The sequence below is a fragment of the Lepidochelys kempii genome, chromosome 1 (assembly GCF_965140285.1).
Source record: "Lepidochelys kempii isolate rLepKem1 chromosome 1, rLepKem1.hap1, whole genome shotgun sequence".
NCBI lineage: Eukaryota > Metazoa > Chordata > Testudines > Cheloniidae > Lepidochelys > Lepidochelys kempii.
The window spans coordinates 215,826,912-215,842,331 of NC_136380.1; the positions used below are offsets into that span (position 1 = coordinate 215,826,912).

Below are 15,420 nucleotides of genomic sequence, written 5' to 3' on the forward strand. Positions count from 1 at the left end.
TGGTCAGACTCACTCGTGTTCCCAGGCTTTCTCTTGTCAGTCACTTGACTCTGCCTCCCTCCTTTCTCTTAGCAGGGGGCTGGTGGCCACCCAGACACAACTGCTATCCTCTCCGAACTGACGCATCCCCTATCACTCTAAATAGTGTCTCTCCGCTCTCTCTCTTGGTTGCCTCACACATTAAGTCTGCCCCCTGATTCCCAGGTACAGTGCCTCTCCCTGAGGTAGTAGCATACAGAGTCCCATGAACCTAGATAAACCCATCATTAAGAACACAGACTGCCTTCTTCTCCCACCAGGTGCATTAATGAGGATTTTTGTTAGTGAATTTTAATTTAATTCCACAGTCACTGACATGCGAAACTGTCTGTCCACAAGCAGTAAGGAGAGTCTGGCCTTCATTGCAATGAATGAACAACAGTCTCCGATCTCTGAGAGCACCAATGACAATAAATAGTGTGAGAAATGTTCAACTCTAGCAGTGACTGCAGGGCTATGTGCACACAGAGGTCTCTGTCCTCCATAGTGCTTTGTGTAGGAAGCTGCACTGGTATAACAGTGGTGTAAAGTGGGCCTTACACATCACCAGTAGTCAACTGCACCCACTTGCCACCTCTAAGCTGATTGTTGCCAGTGAAACATAGGTGTAGTTGAAGCTAGACCAGCTGGCTCCGTGAGACGAGAGGCATGCTCCAAAAGGGAGCTGTTAGCAAAATCCATATTGTGCTTATTTCCAGATGAGAGCCTGGATGTAAGTGGATGGTGTAAACTGGAGAAGCCACGAGGCTGCTCAAAAGAGAAGTGCAAAGCTGGTGGGCAGGGATCCTATTCAATAACAATATCTAACAATGCCATGCTGTGTGTTGGCCTCTCTGCTTGCCTCCTGTACTCCTTGTGTTTACAGGGTTGCTGCCTGGTGTGCAGATGAAGGGAATTGTGATGCATTTCCCTTGGTGCAGTGCAGAAAATTGGCCAGATAGGTTTTGTGTGGGTGCAGGGTGTGAAAGCCACGGAGCGGCTGTGCAGACAGGAGAAGTGGGAGAGAGGGAAAGTAGCAGAGCACCTGAGCTGATTACTGACTGTTAAAGTGGGGCCTACCAAGATCCAGCCAATGCTTGTCAGGTGTGGGGAGAGTCATTGTGAAGGCTAGTACATGTGAGCATTGCCCTAGCACAGACTCAGGGCAACTTTACAGCAGTTGTGTCTAGGGAGCAGAGCTCTCAATCTACCAAGGGCCAAATGTGGTGCCAATGTGTGATACAGACCCAAAATGAAGGACACACACTGAACATTCATGCAGGGAACTTAAAATGCCAAGGAATCTTTTCCTTTAGTGTAAATGTCTCTTTCTGTAACCTCAGGTAAATAATTGTCAATAATAATTCGTGAGGTAAATAATTGTCAATAATAACTGTGAGGGGACACTCAGTTCATGTGTCTCATTGGTCGCTTCGTTACCAAGATGAGTTACAGGAGGTACACTGGAGCAGGAGGGATAGAATGAGGGTTTCTCAGACAAGTCGGTTTCCATTTCACGTTTATTCAGCATTTACAAGGTAAATGCTGGTGCCTAATTCCCAGATAGCTGGTCGAGTTTCTTTGTACCCTCTGGATCCTCCCCAAATCCTCCAAGCAGCACCAATAGGCCCAGAAGTTCAGGGATTACAAACCCAGAGCTGCGGCTGCAGAGACAAGAACAGGCCCAGCAGGGAATGGGGGTGTGGCTGCCAGGCTTCCACTTTTGGCTCCTCCCATTATGCAAAGGAGCTCCTCTCTGCACTTGTGCATTTCTGGTATAGAAACAGCAGAAATTAGGATGCTGCAGCTCAGGCAGTTACACCTCAGCTGAGACACTGCAGCTGCAGAGCTCACTGCACACAGGAAACCCAGAATGAAGCGCAGAGAGAAACCCTTCACCTCGGCCCCGGTAGATCCATGCACCTGTGCTGAGCCTGGCACAGAGACTGAGAGGGGAACCAATGCATCTCCATGTGCTGAGGGTTACTCCACTTTAGGCCCTATTGAGGAGGCCCCCACTGTGCCCGGCGTATTTCTGAAGGAAGGTTGTGGGGGCTTATGGTGACTGTGGCCCCTGTGTTCTGACACATGGCCAAGAGGGCACAGGGGAGGGGTGACCTCCCCCACAGTTTCTGGGGATACTGTCACTGAAGATGGTAAAAAGAAAAGGAGGACTTGTGGCACCTTAGAGACTAACAAATTTATTTGAGCATAAGTTTTCGTGAGCTACAGCTCTCTTCATCGGATGCATTCAGTGGAATACAGGGTGGTAAGTGAGTGGCAGGGTGTGAGGGGAGACACACAAAGCACTGACCCCAGTGATCAAATGTGACTTCACCAATGGTGGTGATCAGGGATTTGCAGAGAGATGCAAACTGAGCTAATCAGAACAAAGAGGTGTTGTCGCTGTTCAGACAGCTGCAGCGACCAATGTCCTACACTGAGGACAAGTCTACAGTACAAAATGTAGTTGACCTAAGTTATGTGAATATCTAGCCGCCACAGTAACTATATCGCTTTTGTGTGTCCACACTATACTCCTTGTGTTGGTGGTGCACATCCTCACCAGGAGTGCTTGCACCCATAGGCGGCGTTTGAGCCTCCCGTTCAGGGAGCCTAGCCTCTGGCCCTGGCCCTTCTGCCTGAAGCCCCACCCCTCCTCCACCCCTTCTGCCCCTCCTCCTCTGTGGGAACCTCGAGCCCCTGACCGTGGTTGCTGGTCCCCCCACTCCAGCCCCGGGCCGCCCTGACCAACCCTCCCAAGAGCCCCCAGCCCCAGAGCACTGGGGGCCCCAACTGGCCAGAGTCCTGAGCCCCAGGCTGGCACGCGCTAGCCCCAGCCCCCTCGGGGAAGAGGAGCAACCTCCCTGGGCTGAGGACATTGGGAAGCGGCAGGAAGCAGGAGGGGGTTCAGGGTGGAGCGTGGGTGGGGCCATGCCTGGCTGTTTGGGGAGGTTCAGCCTTCCCTGGCCTGCCATACCCCCCGCCCATGCTTGCATCAGTTTAACTATCAGTGTGGAGCATTGTGGGATGGATTCAGAAAGGCAGCAACAGTCAATATAAGCAATGCAGTGTCCACACTGACAGTTTGTAGACCTAGCTACATCAACCTAAGTGCTAAACCTCTCATGGAGGTGGAGTTGTTATGTCGGAGTAGTGGGCAAGTTACATTGGCAGGAGCTACATTTTAGTGTAGACACTTATGGAATTAGGTCAACGTAAACTGTCTTACATCAACCTAACTCTGTAGTGTAGACCAGGGCTTAGTATTACACGTGTCAGGGCTGTTTTTAACAGTCACTCTCTTTAGACCTGTGTGCAAACACAGCCATTTTAACAACACAAGCTTTGATGAAGCCAGGTTATACATATACATCTATTTCCCAAGTGCAGATGGATCCAGATGCCGTCTCCACGACATTATCCTGGGGGTAATTCTAGCTCACCTTGCATGGGAAGGCAACCAGGTGGGCTGCAGAACAAAGAGCTACACGTCATGTGGGAGTTTCCTGCCTGACCCTGGGGGGATTCGGGGAAGGAGGGAGCTGTGTGGAGCAGTGGAGTCAGTTTTTGCCCCCTGCACCAACCCCCAGCTGGTTTGGCCCCTCCCACTTGCCATGGTCAGGCTCAGGGCTCCTCTCTTGCTGCCTCAGGGAACTCTGGGGAAAACTCCACAGCACTCGCCCCACCGGCTCCCATCCCAGCTCCCGCAGCCACAGGCAGGGTCACAACTGCTGCTCCCCTGGGGAGACACTGGGCTTCTATACACAGGCACCTACAGGCACAGACCTGCTAATGGGGCTTTGCCCCACCCCACCCTTACTCCATGATAGCTGCCTGACCTGCCCAGAGGATGGCACAGTCTGCTTATCCCCAGTCTACCAAGGGGAGCTCAGGGAGAGACTGGTCAGCTCCACACAGACCTCAGTGCAGGGCACCCTCCAGCTCTGAGTCTCCAGGAATGTCACATACTTTGGGTTCAGTCCCTTCTCCCTCATAGGGAGTTTCCTACAGGGCAGGTTGGCAGAGTTCTTACCTGAGCAGATCACTCCGGTATCAAAAGAATGAGGGCACTGGAGTGCACCCCATCCTACATGACTGCAGTTCCAGAGAGCTGACTCGTCACCATCACAATCAGCTAGAATCAGCCAAGTTGGTCCAGATCCTTCTCCAAAATGAGCATTACCAAGGGCACTGACAGCAGGTCCACATCCCAACTGCTTACAAACCACCTCAGCATCTTCCATGTCCCAGGGAACATCACACACCGTCCCCCACAGATCCTGGTGTTTAACCTCCACTCTCCCGGCACAGGGGCTGCTTCCATTCACCAGCCTCAGCTCATCATTACCTTCAAAGAGACACAGAGCAGAGTTGCAGACAGAGCAGAGCCCATCCGCTCTGGCTTGGAGATTATCACACAAGGGTCCTGGGCTTTACTCCCTGATATCCCAGTCAGGCTTGTCACTGGGGAGGCAGCATGAGGTATCTCCTCCCCTCTGAGCCCTCTGGGCTGGTGAATGCTGAGCTCCATCACTGCTGTGTGATTCACCACCCTCCCTCATCACCCAATCTCCTCATTCCTTCGACCCTCCTCCCCCACCACTCACTTGAAAACATGTTCCCCCACCCAACCTCTCCCTAGCACCAGCTCCTCCAACCATCTCCAACAACCTCTCCTGCCTGGAAAGGAGTGTGGTGTATTGAAAACTGTTAAAATGCCAACCTGCTGCCACTTTAAGAGGAAGGGACTTCCTGGTCCTGTTTGCAGGCTAGGGATGGAGCGCTTTGTAAGGAAGTGGCAATCTGGGCCTTCAGCAGTCAGACTCCAGAGAGCCCACCTAAACCTAGATGGGGTAAGTTGTGCCTCTCTGCCTTGTGGAGCACCCTGCTTTGTCTCTCTCTGTTTTGGGGTTCTTGTGTGTGAGGGTTCATAGAATCATAGAATATCAGGGTTGGAAGGGACCTCAGGAGGTCATCTAGTCCAATCCCCTGCTCAAAGCAGGACCAATCCCCAACGAAATCATCCCAGCCAGGACTTTGTCAAGCCTGACCTTAAAAACTTCTAAGGAAGGAGATTCCACCACCTCCCTAGGTAAAGCATTCCAGTGTTTCATCACCCTCCTAGTGAAAAAGTTTTTCCTAATATCCAACCTAAACCTCCCCCACTGCAACTTGAGACCATTACTCCTTGTTCTGTCATCTGCTACCATTGGGAACAGTCTAGATCCATCCTCTTTGGAACCACCTTTCAGGGAGTTGAAAGCAGCTATCAAATCCCCCCTCATTCTTCTCTTCCGCAGATTAAACAATCCCAGTTCCCTCAGCCTCTCCTCATAACTCATGTGTTCCAGTCCCCTAATCATTTTTGTTGCCCCCCACTGGACTCTTTCCAATTTTTCCACATCCTTCTTGTAGTGTGCGGCCCAAAACTGGACACTGTACTCCAGATGAGGCCTCACCAATGTCGAATAGAGGGGAATGATCACATCCCTCGATCTGCTGGCAGTGCCCCTATTTATACATCCCAAATGCCATTGGCCTTCTTGGCAACAAGGGCACACTGTTGACTCATATCCAGCTTCTCGTCCACTGTAACCCCTAGGTCCTTTTCTGCAGAACTGCTGCCGAGCCATTCGGTCCCTAGTCTGTAGCGGTGCATGAAATTCTTCATTCCTAAGTGCAGGACTCTGCCCTTGTCCTTCTTGAACCTCATCAGATTTCTTTTGGCCCAATCCTCTAATTTGTCTAGGTCCGTCTGTATCTTATCCCTACCCTCCAGCGTATCTACCTCTCCTCCCAGTTCAGTGTCATCCGCATGTTCTACATTCTAAGTTATAAAGTCGTGTTACATTGCAACCTTCCAGAAAGAGTATTTCATATATTTATCTAACTTCTCTGTGTTTCTGCTGTGAACATAACATGGAGAGCCAGACATATCCCACTATCCTGTTCTCCCTCCCCTCACACTTGCTGCTGCTCTGCCCATTCAGTGCCACCCCCGCACACACACACATACAGCCCGCCTGCCACTCAATGCTACTTGCCTTCCTCCTCTGTCTGAGTCACTGTTCCTCCCAGACCCCTCCCATTCTACCTGCTTCAAATTTTTAAATGTTTTCTCAGAAGGAATTAGAGAAAATGTTTTTCCCCATTTGCATTTACCTGCTGGTTACAAAGTATAAGTGCAGATTCATTTGTGATGACTATTTTATACCCAGTTTTTATAAAGCACATTCCCTTTCCAGTAACAGGGGCTGTAACTCCATCCTGGGGGGCAGGGGACCCCAGAACCCTCAGAGCAGAGAGCTCCCACTAGCTGCAATTACAGCTGTATATTGATGGGAAGCTGTGGGGAGGGGGGCACTGTTCCATACAATCTCATGGTGAAAACAAACCCCTGCCCCAGAGCACAGTGACTGTTATGGGAAGTCCAGGAGCTCTGGACCCACCTCCACATCCCTCTTGTTCAGTGGTTCTCAAATTTGTGTACTGGTGACCTCTTGTTGAAGGGATTCATTCTGCAACCCTGAGTCAGATTAAGAAACTTGGTGTCTCTTCTGACCCTTCCCCGCTTTGTAGGAACCCATGTGTTCGGCTTGGAACAAAAGAGTTCACCTTGATCATTTTAATTTATTTAAAGGTTTTTTTCTGTCTGGTGAATTTTATCTCCACGTTCTCTCTCCACCCTCAATCACACAGGTAGGTATTGTTCCCATTTTACAGAAAGGGAACCTGAGGCAGTGAGAAATGACTTGAGATGCCCCAAGGTCACACACTAAATCTGTGTCAGAGACAAGAACGGACACTAATCGTCGGATTCCCAGTGCAGAGTTTTCACCATAGAACCATCTGTAAGTTACACAGGGGGCACAGGCTGTGCACTCATGTATTCCATGGTGTCCTCGCCACAGCAGTGTCTGGGGGTTTATTGTTATGATTTCCTCTTCGTGCCATTCCCAGTAGGGCATATCCACTGCAGCATGTTTGCTCTCTGGTTTCAGCAGCCATCATCATGTTACACCTGCCTCTTGCTCTTTGTCGCCCCAAACCAGCAAAGGCTGTTAGTCACGGGGCAACAATTTCACAAAACCATTTCTCTTCGCCTGCAATTTTTTTTGTTTTTTTTGTTTTGTTTTGTTTTTTGAATCTCAGTAGAATTCTCTGTGTTTTCACTCAGGTAAAGATCAGTTTTATCATGAGATTAAACTCCAGCTCTTCTATGTAACTTTCTTGGGAAGTTCAGGTAAAACCCCCCACTTCAGAAAATGTCCTTGCTCCGGACTCCTCAGCACCTACCCTCCGAGGCACAGAGACGTTGCAGAGCTATCTGCGATCTCTACCTACCAGCTGTGGTACCGCAGTTTGTCTCTAGCTAAATATTTGAGGTTTCTAAAATCTGACTTTCATCTTCAGCTTCACCTGTTCACACTGCAGCTACAGAACAGCAGCGTCTCAGACTGCAGCAACTCACAGAAACAGGCTGCTACTGAACAGTTCAGTGTCCTCACAAGTGCATCATTCAAACCCTGCTGAAGTTGGCCCAGCACGTTGGACGCACACAGGACAGCAGTGTTATTTTAAATGGCATGGAGTGTATATCTGGAATTATTCACAGGTTCCATACACAGGCACAGAGCTGGACGGGCGAAGAGGCTGGAGGTCATAATATAGAAGCCCACTCTGCTTTTCTTCTGATTAGTTGACAGGAATTTCTAAGCACTGAAGCCATTAGTTCACTAAAAGCAACTCCGGGCTCACTGTGCTACAAGACTGGGGTATTTTATAAAGCATACAGATTGTGACAGGGTCAAATCTGTGATTATTGCAAATATAAAAACCTCCTCTCTCAGAATAACCAATGGGAGATAATCAGAAACTCAAATTTACTTTAACCCCAACTGCCTGCTTTCCATCTGCTTCACTGACTTCTGGAATAAAACACTGTTTCTAGTGGATTAAAACTTTCTTCCTACTTCTCATCTGCCCAACTCACCCAGTGAAATAAAGCAGGCACTTACCTGTGGTGTCCTGAAGAAAGAGGAGAAGCCAAAGCAGCTGAGTGGAGAGATGTCCCTTCATTGCCAGACGGACCTGCCGTCCCCTCCTGACACTGCACAGCCAGCACGGAAACAGTCTGCCAGGGCTCCTCTGTGTCTGACAAGTGACAATAAAGCAATGGAAGGGAAATATGTAGACTCAGATGCTCGCATCAGCTGCGAGAAGGAACCAATAGAAACAATATTCACCTTTTTAGACATTATCAGAGAGTTTATCTAAATTTTTATGCCACTAAAACATCCAATACAATTCTAAAACTCCAGCTGTTACCATATATGAGTGACGAGTCCGCTTCTGATGTCATCTTTGCTTCAGTCTCGGATCATCATGTAACCGCCCTCCTTGGTGCAGGGCAGAACTGTGTGAAAAATGATTCTGTCTGATTAGTTAAATAACTCTAGAATGCTGCTCATTTGACAAACTAATTATGAAAACAAATGTGGAAAAAAAGAAACCTCTAAAATTGCACCCCTCAGAGCTGTGTGTGTCCAATTGTAGCTAGGCCACTAAAACCACAGAGTTGGGATGTTACCACTGGGGTCAGCTGTATCCAAAGGAGAAGGGACCAACCCCTGCTCCCTTTGTGGAATCCAGACTGCTCAGGGCTTCCTGAATGGCAGTGGTACATTAGTGGTAGGAGTGTGTCATGGAACTTCCTTCTTCAGAGGTGACCATCAGTGGCAGCAGAGTCTCAGAGGGCTTCCTGTTCACCGTGTCAGAGCTTGTTCTTAACACTGACTGACTAGGTTCTGAGTGACCATCTCGCATACCGTAGTGTAGGTAGCAACCCACTCCAGGACTCTCTGCCCAGGCCAGTGCTAGGACTGCCCTGTGTGGTAACTCCAGGCAGCACAGGCTGCGTTAGTCAGTCTGGGAGCAAGAGAGAATCACAGGGTCCTGGCCATTTCCATCCTTCTGAATAGAGAATCTCCACAATAGTCCATGCAGCTGAAACCCGTCTCTTCTCTATAGTGAAGAGCAGCACATTGGCCGTAGGACACGAGCTTTCCAGGAGACAGCAGCAAGTTAACCAGGAAAACAAGATAGCCGACATCGAGTGGAAAAGCAGCTGGGGGAGGGGGCAATCAAAGGTAAAATCCAGCCTGAAGGAGCCGTGTGTAGGTGTGTGTTAGAACAGGCCTAACAGAGGCATTTAGAATGGAATTTGAAATCAGCCCATCGCAGCAATTGTGGTACCAGACAGAAAGATGGCCTTGTAGGAAACAGCTCAAATGCAGACATCTCTGGCACTTTGCCACCCCTACCTCAGGAAGGCCAAACTGCCACAGTGTGAGCTCTTTGGCAATGAACAACAAGGTGTTTCCCCAACCAGAAGCCATCTTGGTGAGTGGCGAGAACTCAGAATCAGCACAGGAAGTTCTCTCTCATCTGTCCAGAGAGAGGCAAAGACCAGGAACCATGCGGCACCTACCCCAGCTCTGCCTTAACTACAGTCCTTGTCAGCGGCTCACCGTGCAAAGGCCAGTAGAGCACAGTGCAGCCCCTGACCCTGAATAACCAGAACACAGGTCAGAGAATTGAAGAACTGACTGATAATGAAAGAAGGTGCTGGCAACGTTACCGGGAGAGGGGGTGAGCTCTCCTTGACACAGCTCTGATTGTTTTTTCTGCCCCAGGAAGTGGATAAGTGGGGCAGACTGCCAATCAAAGGCTAAAATTCACTAGGTGTTTGGAGCTTTTCATGTTATCTGGAGACTGGGCCCCACCTCATCAAAATCCCATCACCAGGGGCAGTTTGCCAGGGCTGGCAGTGCTGTGACAGGTGCTCCAAGGCCGTCCCCTTCAGAACAGGTGTCATAGAATCATAGAATATCAGGGTTGGAAGGGACCTCAGGAGGTCATCTCGTCCAACCCCCTGCTCAAAGCAGGACCAATCCCCAACTAAATCATCCCAGACAGGGCTTTGTCAAGCCTGACCTTAAAAACTTCGAAGGAAGGAGATCCCATCACCTCCATAAGTAACGCATTCCAATGTTTCACCATCCTCTTAGTGAAAAACTTTTTCCTAATATCCAACCTCAGCCTCCCCCACTGCAACTTGAGACCATCACTCCTTGTTCTGTGATCTGCTACCACTGAGAACAGTCTAGATCCATCCTCTTTGGAACCCCCTTTCAGGTAGTTGAAAGCAGCTATCAAATCCCCCCTCATTCTTCTCTTCCGCAGACTAAACAAGCACAGTTCCCTCAGCCTCTCCTCATAAGTCATGTGTTCCAGTCCCCTCATCATTTTTGTTGCCCTCCACTGGACATTTTCCAATTTTTCCACATCCTTCTTGTAGTGTGGGGCCCAAAACTGGACACAGTACTCCAGATGAGGCCTCACCAATGTCGAATAGAGGGGAACAATCACATCCCTCAATCTGCTGGCAATGCCCCGACTTATACATCCCAAAATGCCATTGGCCTTCTTGGCAACAAGGGCACACTGTTGACTCATATCCAGCTTCTCGTCCCCTGTAACCCCAGGTCCTTTTCCGCAGAACTGCTGCTGAGCCATTCGGTCCCTAGGCTGTAGCCGTGCATGGGATTCTTCCGTCCTAAGTGCAGGACTCTGCAGTTCTCCTTGTTGAACCTCATCAGATTTCTTTTGGCCCAATCCTCTAATTTGTCAAGGGCCCTCTGTATCCTATCCCTACCCTCCAGCATATCTACCTCTCCTCCCAGTTTAGTGTCATCTGCAAACTTGCTGAGGGTGCAATCCACACTATTCTCCAGATCATTTGTGAAGATACTGAAGAAAACCAGTCCCGGGACAGACCCTTGGGGCACTCCACTTGATTCCGGCTGCCAACTAGACATGGAGCCATTGATCACTACCCATTGAGCCCGACAATCTAGCCAGCTTTCTATCCACCTTATAGTCCATTCAACCAGCCCATACTTCTTTAACTTGCTGGCAAGAATACTGTGGGAGACGGTGTCAAAAGCTTTGCTAAAGTCAAGGAACAACACGTCCACTGCTTTCCCCTCATCCACAGAGCCAGTTATCTCGTCATAGAATCATAGAATCATAGAATCATAGAATATCAGGGTTGGAAGGGACCCCAGAAGGTCATCTAGTCCAACCCCCTGCTCAAAGCAGGACCAATTCCCAGTTAAATCATCCCAGCCAGGGCTTTGTCAAGCCTGACCTTAAAAACCTCTAAGGAAGGAGATTCTACCACCTCCCTAGGTAACTCATTCCAGTGTTTCACCACCCTCTTAGTGAAAAAGTTTTTCCTAATATCCAATCGAAACCTCCCCCACTGCAACTTGAGACCATTACTCCTCGTTCTGTCATCTGCTACCATTGAGAACAGTCTAGAGCCATCCTCTTTGGAACCCCCTTTCAGGTAGTTGAAAGCAGCTATCAAATCAAATCAAATCAAATCGGCACCAGCTCCTCCAACCATCTCCAACAACCTCTCCTGCCTGGAAAGGAGTGTGGTGTATTGAAAACTGTTAAAATGCCAACCTGCTGCCACTTTAAGAGGAAGGGACTTCCTGGTCCTGTTTGCAGGCTAGGGATGGAGCGCTTTGTAAGGAAGTGGCAATCTGGGCCTTCAGCAGTCAGACTCCAGAGAGCCCACCTAAACGTAGATGGGGTAAGTTGTGCCTCTCTGCCTTGTGGAGCACCCTGCTTTGTCTCTCTCTGTTTTGGGGTTCTTGTGTGTGAGGGTTCATAGAATCATAGAATATCAGGGTTGGAAGGGACCTCAGGAGGTCATCTAGTCCAATCCCCTGCTCAAAGCAGGACCAATCCCCAACGAAATCATCCCAGCCAGGACTTTGTCAAGCCTGACCTTAAAAACTTCTAAGGAAGGAGATTCCACCACCTCCCTAGGTAAAGCATTCCAGTGTTTCATCACCCTCCTAGTGAAAAAGTTTTTCCTAATATCCAACCTAAACCTCCCCCACTGCAACTTGAGACCATTACTCCTTGTTCTGTCATCTGCTACCATTGGGAACAGTCTAGATCCATCCTCTTTGGAACCACCTTTCAGGGAGTTGAAAGCAGCTATCAAATCCCCCCTCATTCTTCTCTTCCGCAGATTAAACAATCCCAGTTCCCTCAGCCTCTCCTCATAACTCATGTGTTCCAGTCCCCTAATCATTTTTGTTGCCCTTCGCTGGACTCTCTCCAATTTATCCACATCCTTCTTGAAGTGTGGGGCCCAAAACTGGACACAGTACTCCAGATGAGGCCTCACCAATGTCGAATAGAAGGCAATTAGGTTAGTTAGGCATGACTTGCCCTTGGTGAATCCATGCTGACTGTTCCTGATCACTTTCCTCTCCTCTAAGTGCTTCAGAATTGATTCCTTGAGGACCTGCTTTATGATTTTTCCAGGGACTGAGGTGAGGCTGACTGGCCTGTAGTTCCCCAGATCCTCCTTCTTCCCTTTTTTTAAAGATGGGCACTACATTAGTCTTTTTCCAGTCGCTCGGGACTTCCCCCCATCGCCATGAGTTTTCAAAGATAATGGCCAATGGCTCTGCAGTCACATCCGCCAACTCCTTTAGCACTCTCAGATGCAGCGCATCTGGCCCCATGGACTTGTGCTCGTCCAGCTTTTCTAAATAGTCCCGAACCACTTCTTTCTCCACAGAGGGCTGGTCACCTCCTCCCCATGCTCTGCTGCCCAGTGCAGTAGTCTGGGAGCTGACCTTGTTTGTGAAGACAGAGGCAAAAAAAGCATTGAGTACATTATCTTTTTCCACATCCTCTGTCACGAGGTTGCCTCCCTCATTCAGTAAGGGGCCCACAATTTCCTTGACTTTCTTCTTGTTGCCAACATACCTGAAGAAACCCTTCTTGTTCTTCTTAACATCTCTTGCTAGCTGCAACTCCAGGTGTGATTTGGCCTTCCTGATTTCACTCCTGCATGCAGATCTCTGCTTAAAGCCTGGTGTCTGGAATGGGGCCAGCAGAGCTCCCTACCCGAGGGAAGCTGGGGCAGAAGCCCGAGGTGTGGGGCAGGCGAGCCTGTGGCTGGGAGATGAGAGGATGGGATCAGAAGTCTGGACATGAGGGGTAGCTGTGGAGACCTCAGAAAGAGCCATGTGGGCTAGTGAGGTCCTGCCCCTGTGTAGCTGGGAGGGGCTTGATGAAGCAGGTGGGAGAGCTCTGCTGTGAAGTTGAAGAAGGGGATACATTTCAGTGGTATAACTGACCCAAGGCAGGGGCCCTTAACCGCCCAGTCTTGGGTGTGAGCACTTATGGAACTGAAAGAGGGGAAACTGAGGCAGGATGGCCACATTTCCACACCATGGGGGCCTGTGCCATACTGCACCCTGTGGTACTACTGACCTGGGGTTAGAAGTTGGGAGAGAAGTCCTGAAACCTCCTAAATCCCACTTCCAGAAAGCACAGAATATCCATAGGGTCCTGCTACTGGGCTTTCATGACTTATACTGAGTTTAGGATATGACTTAAACCAGGAAGTGTCTTGGCTTTGCCCCACATGGAGAATGCATGTGTGTATGTTGGGGGTGGGGGAGTAATAAAAATTGTGCTTCTGTCCCTGTGACTAGGTGCTGTAACCATTTCCTGTTGTTAGAATTTCCTATTTACTCCTTTACACTGATATATTTTACTACTTGCCTTGATTTGCTCCCCCGCAGAAAGAGAAGAACCTTTCCTGAAAGCCCTGTTAGTCTCGGTTTATTTCACAGTTTGGAAAACACCAAAGGGATCAGTATGGAGTCCCGAAGAGAGACAGGCACAGTGTGGGGTCCGTGCTGTTCTCCCAGCCTGGCCAATCTGAGCGGAAGGCAGGGATACTCCTCCCATTTGAAGGTGCAGAGCACAGAAAGGAGAACTGGACCATCTCCCCAACACTCACAGCACTGGAGGCCCAGGGCGCAGGAAGCTGAGGCAATGCAGCAGCACCACCTTCATTGTGACCCCTGAGACGTTCCTATGCTTGACTCCTCGTTTTTGGCCTCTGCTGCTCATGGGGGAGTAACTGAGGCTGGAGGGGGCAGATCCTCTCCCTGTGTCACCATCACCCTGTAATCCTTCAGTGATTTCACTGCACAAGAAACTCCCACCAGGTGCAGGGCTCAGTACAAGAGACGAACTGGAACTTCTGAGTCCATCTCTTATTTGGTAGTTCCAAACTCCTAGCCAGGAATCTGGAGGGCCATGGTCTCCAGGACATTGCAGCAGTCTGGCGGGAGTCAGTCCCAGTTCTCTCTCAGTCATGGTGTAGTGCGGGGAGGGGACACATGGTGCCAGTACCTCTCAGTTTGGCTCAGGCCTGGCTATGTCGTGCTCCCCAGCCCAGCTGGGAGGCTAAACAGCAGGATCTTTCCTGATGGAATGGAACTATCAGCCTCAGTACAGTACAGGAGAACATGGTCATGATCCTGCCCTCCCCCTCCGGGAACAGGGGCCATGACGAGAGGGCAATGTAGGAAAGCAGCCTCAGTGGCTTCCCAGGGGCACACACTCCCGTTGGTGCACTGCCTCTGCTCCTAAAGCCCAGAACAGCCTGACCTGCCTCTGAGTTGAGCATTCAGTATCCGTGTGAGGCAAACCCACAGCCAGACCAAGGCTGCTCACTCAGCTGCACTGACTCACCGCAGGCCATTTAGTGCAGAGCAGGTTCACTGCTCTATCTGGGCATTTATCTTTCCCCCACTGAACCCTCCACACTTGCGAATAGGGTTGCTCTCAAGACCAGGGGGGCTGACAGTTTGCGGAGGTTTGGGGAGTCTCTCCGGTGCATTTCCCTACAGAAGAGGGCACTGGTGCTCAACCAAATTGATCCTGTCCATGCTCTGGAACAGGCTCAACATCCTGACCCCATCCTGGGCACCCTGGCTGGTCTACAGAATAAAATCTTGGAGTTCTTCTGGCCAGGGGTGTGCTGGGTCTCTCCAGGTATCCTGAGCCTCTCCCCAGAGGAGGGAAGACAGGGTCTGCTCTTCTTCCGCAGTCAGGTCCATTTCTTCCACCTCCAGGCCCTGCACAGGCTCCTTTCTGGTGCAGGTAGTCCGGCATAGAGCATGCTAGCGCATGCCTTTGTCTGACCCCTCCGAGATCTCCCATACAATTGACAGCTCTTCTATCTCCACCTAAGGGTTCTCCCACGAGACCTTTGTGAGTTGCTCGTCTTTTACCAGGACCTCCTCAGGACCTAGAAGCTATTCTTTGCGACCAGGTACGTGGCCGCCGCTACTACAAAATCACTACCTAGGTGTGCAGGTGGCAGAGTCCCCCTCGGTACACCAGAGGCTGGTCCCAGCTGGTGCAACCAGGATCCCCTGGACTATGACCGGATGGACTGGGTGCACCCCTATGGTGCTCAACCAGCGCATGGGGTTCTCCACC

General features: G+C 50.1%; 1 protein-coding gene across 1 annotated transcript in view; it reads right to left on the minus strand.

Annotated features, from left to right (window-relative positions):
- The window catches only part of LOC140907236 (scavenger receptor cysteine-rich type 1 protein M130), a 71,735-nt gene extending 57,752 nt beyond the window's left edge, over positions 1 to 13,983 (minus strand). Inside the window, exons 1-3 of the mRNA XM_073332754.2 lie at positions 13,928 to 13,983; positions 8,040 to 8,131; positions 4,055 to 4,369 (exon numbers count right to left, since the gene is read on the minus strand). Of these exons, the coding sequence (XP_073188855.1) occupies positions 4,055 to 4,369; positions 8,040 to 8,131; positions 13,928 to 13,983 (463 nt within the window). The remainder of the gene's footprint in view (positions 1 to 4,054; positions 4,370 to 8,039; positions 8,132 to 13,927) is intronic.
- Positions 13,984 to 15,420: the final 1,437 nt, after the last annotated feature.